The sequence below is a fragment of the Apium graveolens genome, chromosome 6, assembly GCF_009905375.1.
Source record: "Apium graveolens cultivar Ventura chromosome 6, ASM990537v1, whole genome shotgun sequence".
NCBI lineage: Eukaryota > Viridiplantae > Streptophyta > Magnoliopsida > Apiales > Apiaceae > Apium > Apium graveolens.
Window position 1 is genome coordinate 133875377 of NC_133652.1, and position 6652 is coordinate 133882028.

The following is a 6652-nucleotide window of genomic DNA, read 5'->3' on the forward strand; positions in this document are numbered from 1 at the left end:
TAAACTCTGTTACAATGGAACTATTCTCTCTCAGTGATGAACAAATATCACGAGAGCTTCTAGGTTACAATGAATAATGTATCTCGATAATGATAACACATATAGTGTAAACCTATATCTGTGTTTATATAGTACACAGTTACAAGATAACTTCTAATTGATATGGAATATAATTTTGTCTCCTAAAATATATCAATCAGATATCTTATAAAAGTCTTCTTATCTTCTAACTCTTTCCATGCATATCTTCTTTTGTTTTAGTCTCGATCTTCTTTCCTGTAAATCAGCTTCCTTCCTTAACTGTAAGTCCTCCCGTACTAGTTCTGATATATATCTTCTGATATTTATCTTCTGATAACCTAAGTTCTGACTTCCAGTAAGTACTGATTCCAGTAAGTACTGATATTTCTTGTTTGTTAAGATCTGAAAACTAAACATGAAACATATTAGACATGACATCTCAAATATATCTAACATAACAGACTAAAGACGGTCCAAGCGGTCAAGGTCCACTAGCGGAGGTCGTCAAGGTTCACGAACATGAGTTGTTCACGGACTAGGCCCAATACGGCTAGAAGAGCAGAGACATGTGTTCAAAACGGATACAAATTTCTACAAGGAAGGATATGGAATTCCTTACCTTACAGGAGTCCTAATTACCATCAAAGTAGGAGATTTTTTCACCAAGTCTCCCGACACAAGTCTAATCATTAACTCATTTCTATATAAAGGACTCTACCCCTCAACCTAAAAATATGTTTTTGGCTTGATGCTCTACAATACAGAGATACATATGCATCTTGCGAGGATAGACAATCCCAAATGCGAGAACAACCATTAAAACTCGAAACTCACAAACCCTAGCATTAATTACTAACGCACCCTAGTTTTTATTCCACAATAGTTGTAGTGACAGAAATGCATGAAATATATATATATATATAGTATAATATTAGGTATGAAGAGTGTGATTCGAAGTAATTAATTTTGATACGAGATTTATTGCACATGTATAAATATTTACGTCATGAATAATCTTGAATTGTTAATGCAAGATATATATTAATCAAACAGATTTTCACTCGTGTAAATAACTAATTTGGAATTTTAATGAAATAATAGATTTTTCTTTTCTTTTCATTACGGTAAATTCTTTAACAAATCGGTAAGATTTGATAAAGATGCAATATAATACTTGCAGATGTTTTGCAACATCTTCCTTGACAAGTTCAAGTTCTGATTCATTCATCACTTCTTTTATTTTCTTCGAAAAACCCCGTGTACAAGTATGAAAGACAGTATGGTTACAAACCAGTTACACTGTCTTAGATATTGGCGCGTGTGCGAGAGAGTACAGTGAAGGCATGAAAGAACTAAACAATAAAGTAACAAATAAACTTACCTTCTTCCCCTAGTTGTGCAATGACATTCACGAATTTTTAATGCATTTCACTTATCCAAATAAATCTCTCTTTTTTTGAAATATTAGATTCATCTTCACCATCATCGAGTGGTTCACTCGAACTCTCTTCACGTTCTTTCCTTTTTTGTGTTCTTCCTTATTTGAATGTATCGTCATATGAACATGTATTTGCTTTATTATTCGTCGAACCCACGAGGCCACAATGTTATTAGTTTTATCACTGACCGTCACTGCCTTTGTTTCATGTTTTTCTAAAATATAAAATATTATAAAATATAATAAGCATAGCACAAAAGATTAAAAGAGACATGCAAATATATTAATAGGTATATGAGCGCGATCAAAAATATCGGTCAAAAATATCAACCGATCGATCTAATAGAGTGGTCAGAAGTTATCGCCCAGTTTTGCACACGGTCGAAAATAAAACATATACATAAAAATGTAAATAATAAGGTTTGAGCGAAAAAAAATAATCAATAGAAACTAGTATGAAGATATCCTTGAATATTTATTAATTTTTTCAAAAATTGCAATTTTGTTTATTCATAACCTTCTCACAACAGATGAGAGAAGATATAAGATAGACATTTTAATCTATATCAAAGGGGCAGAAAGAATACCTTAATTTTTAATCTAAAAATTGTATAAACTTTTTTTTTTTAAAAATCCAAAATTCAGAAGGAATAAGGTTTTGTGTTGTTCTTACGAAAGAGTATAATGACACTCAAAATATAGTCCGTGAAGTACTTCACATTTCCATGGCTCAAACCACCACCTCAACTGCCAATCTCCGGCACATTCTCCGGCGTCACTACCTCTACCATCACCGGAGAACCTTTATCGACGCCAGAATCAAATGGGTTCGTGACCCTTATCTCGATCATGCTGTCGAGAAAGAGAAAAATCTCAAACAACTCCTCTCTCTCAAGAACATTATTCTCTTTCACCACTCAAAAACCCTCGCCGTCGCCGCCGTCTCCGGCCACCTTAAACTCCCCACCACCCCAACTAAGTTCATTGATAAATACCCATCTGTATTTAATCATTTCTTGTCTCTTAAACCCTTCTCACACCCTCAGGTTAGACTAACCAAACACGCCCTTAGTTTACATAAATTAGAAACTTTAATTTTGAATTCACCAAAAGGAAAAATTGATTCAGCTCAGAGACTAGCTAAGCTTTTGATGTTAACTAAAAGAAAAAAGCTTCCTTTATTTGTTATTGATAAGTTGAAATTTGATTTGGGCTTGCCTTATAATTATGTTCTTGATTTAGTTCCTGATTTTCCTGATTATTTTCAGATTTGTAGTATTGAGAATTTTGGGTTTGGGTTGGAATTGGTTTCTTGGAGAAAAGATTTGGCCTTTTCGGTAATGGAAATGAGGGTGGGGGAGAAGGGAAGGAGGCCTATTAGGTTTTCGATGAATTTGCCGAGAGGGTTTGATTTGCAGAAGAAGGTTAGGGATTGGGTTTTTGAGTGGAATAATTTGCCGTATATATCTCCTTATGAGGATGCTTCTTATTTGGGTCCTAATACTGATCAAGCGGAGAAATGGACTGTGGCGGTTTTACATGAGTTGCTTCATCTTTGTGTGTCGAAGAAGACGGAGATAGATAATGTATGTTGTTTAGGGGATTATTTGGGATTTGGGACTAGGTTTAAGAAGGCTTTGAAGCATCATCCGGGGATTTTTTATATGTCCAATAAGATTAGAACGCAGACTGTGGTTTTAAGGGAGGTGTATAGAAAAGCAGCTTTGGTTGATGTGCATCCACTGATGGAAATGCGGTATCGGTATATTGATCTGATGAATAAAAGAGTGAAGAAAAATCCATTGCAAGTCAGACCTGATGGGCGGAAGAACTTGTCTGCTTTTCCTGCGGGGGAAGGTAGAATAAATGATATTGTGATCAGGGAACAAAACGTTGAGACAAAATTGGGTAGTTCTGAGTCTGAGGTTGAGAGTAGTGATTTTGAAGTGTGAATGCTGAAGTACAAAAGAAACGCCATATTATTTAATTAATATGATCTTCAGCATGCTATGAAGTCATTTTACTGGATTAGAAGAGAAGGTAGGTTATAGCCTTTGTATTTATGAGCTAACTACTTGCTGTTGTAGAGCTTCTATGATGCCGGCACTAATTTGAACTTCTTGTAATCCATAAATGACTTCAAAATTTACATAGATTAGCTTTGTTTTCTATATCAATTCATTATAAATGCAATTGGCTATGGATGTCAATGCTCCAGAATTCAAAGTTATTACTCTCTAAATATTTTATTGAGAGTGGTTCATGAATATTTGTGCTTGTTTTGGTGTTCTAGCAATTAGCAAACATAATATTTCAGTACTATATTATTTACCTAATTCTTGTATATTTCTTTGACATCTTAACGTATGCTCTTAGGCCGAATGCCAGATCGCTGAAACTGGAGAGGCAACTGGAATTTCACAAGCAGATCTGTCTTCACTTAGGTACATGTGTTTATCCTTTTTTTTTGTGTACAAGATAAATTATTGGATTTTCCAATTTAAAATCTTTCACTTTTTAATATAAATAAATTATTTTTATTCTAAAACATATTTTATTTGTACATTAGAAAATTAGAGAAACCCTAAACTGTAAAAATCTTTGCTCTTCAAGATGACAAATGCATAGCTACACTGTAAAGCCTATTCTGTATGTGAATTATATTATTTTGTTTTAGGTGGCATAATAAAATTAGTATTATTTTTAGGTTTTATTTTTAATAGTAATATTAGTTTATTATATGTTCTCTATATAGAATATCTAAATATGTTTTAGATAAGAGTATGAAGAAGAGGGGCAGAGAACAAATAGGAGTCATGTTTGAATAAATATATATTGATACATAAGTGAGAAAGGATTAGATATGCCAACAATATAAATATAAATTTAACTTGAATAAGAAATAGTGACCAAAATGTGAAGAGGCAAAGAGTATGGATTTTAACTTACAGCATAAAGGAACAATGACCAATATCAGAAGAGACAAATGACTGAATATTTAATTTACAACATAGCTAGACATACTCTCTGATAAAAAAAAATGAGTTTTAAAAATATTCTTAAATCTTACCACTTACAAATATTGATCACATGCAATTTAACACAGAAGCCATAAATTATGTACTGAAATAGGACGCATTATTATACTTTGAGGACGTCTTGCGTTTTGGTTATTAAGGAATGGGTAGTGACAAAAAGTTCTCGGTGTTTGCAGAACCCGAATCAAATGTTTGGATTGCAGGGCATTAAGCACATTACTAAGCAACAGGTCAAACATATGCATACTAGTCATGACTATTCCCACATTCCCACATTTCCAGCAACAGGCCTGTGCCATTTAAGTACACCATATAGTGAGACATGCCAGCATGAGATTCAGTCCACATATGTCGTGAATATACCCCGAAATACAATGCCATATACAGGGATGATAAAGCTCGAGCAACAGGCAATGGAGCTGAGGAGAATGCAATGTAAAAGTGAACACCCCGATTTGGGGGGTCGGAATTCTTATTTTTTTTATTGAAATCTAACCCCTCCCAACCCCCGGTTTAACCCACGCGAACCCAACCCCTGATTTTTAAAAAAAAATCCCATATAGGGTTTTATGAAACTCATCCAACCCGCCACAGCCTTCCTGACCCCCTACCCAAATGAAGCCTTAAAGTGAAACCAGAGTATTTTGATGAAACTTTAGTTCCCACTTCCCAGACACTCGTAAATTAATCAAACTCCAACCTTGACCATCAACATATCCTGCATGTGAACGAAGTTCATGTTTTCTATTTATAATATTTATAATTTCTTTAATTATCAATCCTGATCTTCAGGTCTCTTGGTTGTAACTAGAGAATCATGATAAGGAACTTGTTTGAGCAGACACCAGTTTGTTGAGTAATAAGAACTGGACCTATGGGGTTGAGCTGAAGTTGTAGTAAAATCCAAGTCAACCAACCTTACAATGGAACATGGTCCGGACACTGTTTGGGACCATGCCTTGCGTACTTTCCAGAACAAAGATGCAAACTTGGTTCAATGGTGCTGTGCCATGCCCCGGAACTTGACACAAGTATTCTTTTTATATGGGCCATTTGTCACTTAGATATCACTTGATTATCTTTCGTGGTATATTATTAGAGCTTTGTTACTCTTTAATACATGTTATGTTATATATAGGAATCTAATACAGATGTTAGAAATTTTAATCATTGATAATTCCTTTAGTCATTAGGTCCAAAATAATTGAAACAAATCTTTGTTACTTTCGGTTTTGTTTACACTTAATATCAATGTATGGTCATTCATCTCACTCATTCTTCTCCTATTTTTATGAATTTTGTTATTTTTGATTATACTTTGCTGCCATTCTTTCACATATTTTGTTCTATTGTTAACCAAATCAGATTATTCATTTGCACCCTGTTCCCTGAATTCAGATGGTAAGGAAACACAAACGCATATATGCAGCCAAAGGGACGGCGGACGGTGACCTGTTATATACTTCCAGCTTAGGTAGGAATATGTAAACTGTTTCAACATTATTTTATATGTATAAAGGCGTGGAATCATAACAATCAGTATAAATTATGTACCAATGCACACTTAACCTATATCATTGGGGGATAGTCTAAAAGGTTTTGCTGCAGCATTGAACAAAAAACGTAACTGTAACGTGTAAGTAACATGATAAACTTCAAATATAAGCTTGTAGGGTGTTGGTGCTCAGTGGATATAACTCAAATCTTATTTAAAACTTTAACATTAACAAGAGCCATGTGATCTAGGTGTACTTGAAGTTTGTAGGAGATCATTGCAACTTGGATTCATGAATTGTGTATTTTGGTAGTTTGTTAGGGCCTTTTACAATTTTATAACAGTTTGCAATAATATCCAGAACTTTATCCATTTTGAAGCCATGGATTTATTATACTGTTTAATTTAAGATATAAAGGTATATTTAAGATTATTTTTTTTAGTCAAAAGTGGGAATATGAAGGTATAATTTGAAGAATGAAATAAATTTTGTCCAACTCTGCCTAATCTGGAATATTTTGAAGAATGAAAAAAATTACGTCCACCTCGGCTTAATCTTTGATTGCTTTTCTTAGAATTTTTTACCTTTCGATTTCATTTAATTTGTCCGACCTCAGTGTTCATCAAAAATTGTATAATCCATTGTTTTTCATAAAACTG

General features: G+C 33.8%; 1 protein-coding gene across 11 annotated transcripts; it reads left to right on the forward strand.

The window, feature by feature from the left end:
• The first annotated feature begins 2120 nt into the window (after window positions 1-2120).
• On the forward strand, window positions 2121-6174 carry LOC141668866 (protein WHAT'S THIS FACTOR 9, mitochondrial-like). 11 transcript variants are annotated; one of them, XM_074475899.1, is made up of 4 exons: window positions 2122-3499; window positions 3836-3903; window positions 4674-5584; window positions 5896-6174. In XM_074475899.1, the coding sequence occupies exon 1, from the start codon at window positions 2185-2187 to the stop codon at window positions 3409-3411; it is 1227 nt and encodes a 408-aa protein (XP_074332000.1). In that variant the 5' UTR covers window positions 2122-2184; the 3' UTR covers window positions 3412-3499; window positions 3836-3903; window positions 4674-5584; window positions 5896-6174. The 11 variants fall into 11 exon arrangements, with proteins under 11 accessions (XP_074332007.1, XP_074332005.1, XP_074332006.1 ...); XM_074475900.1 differs by having other exon boundaries at window positions 4674-5528; XM_074475901.1 differs by lacking the exon at window positions 5896-6174 and having other exon boundaries at window positions 4674-4727; window positions 5290-5853.
• Window positions 6175-6652: the final 478 nt, after the last annotated feature.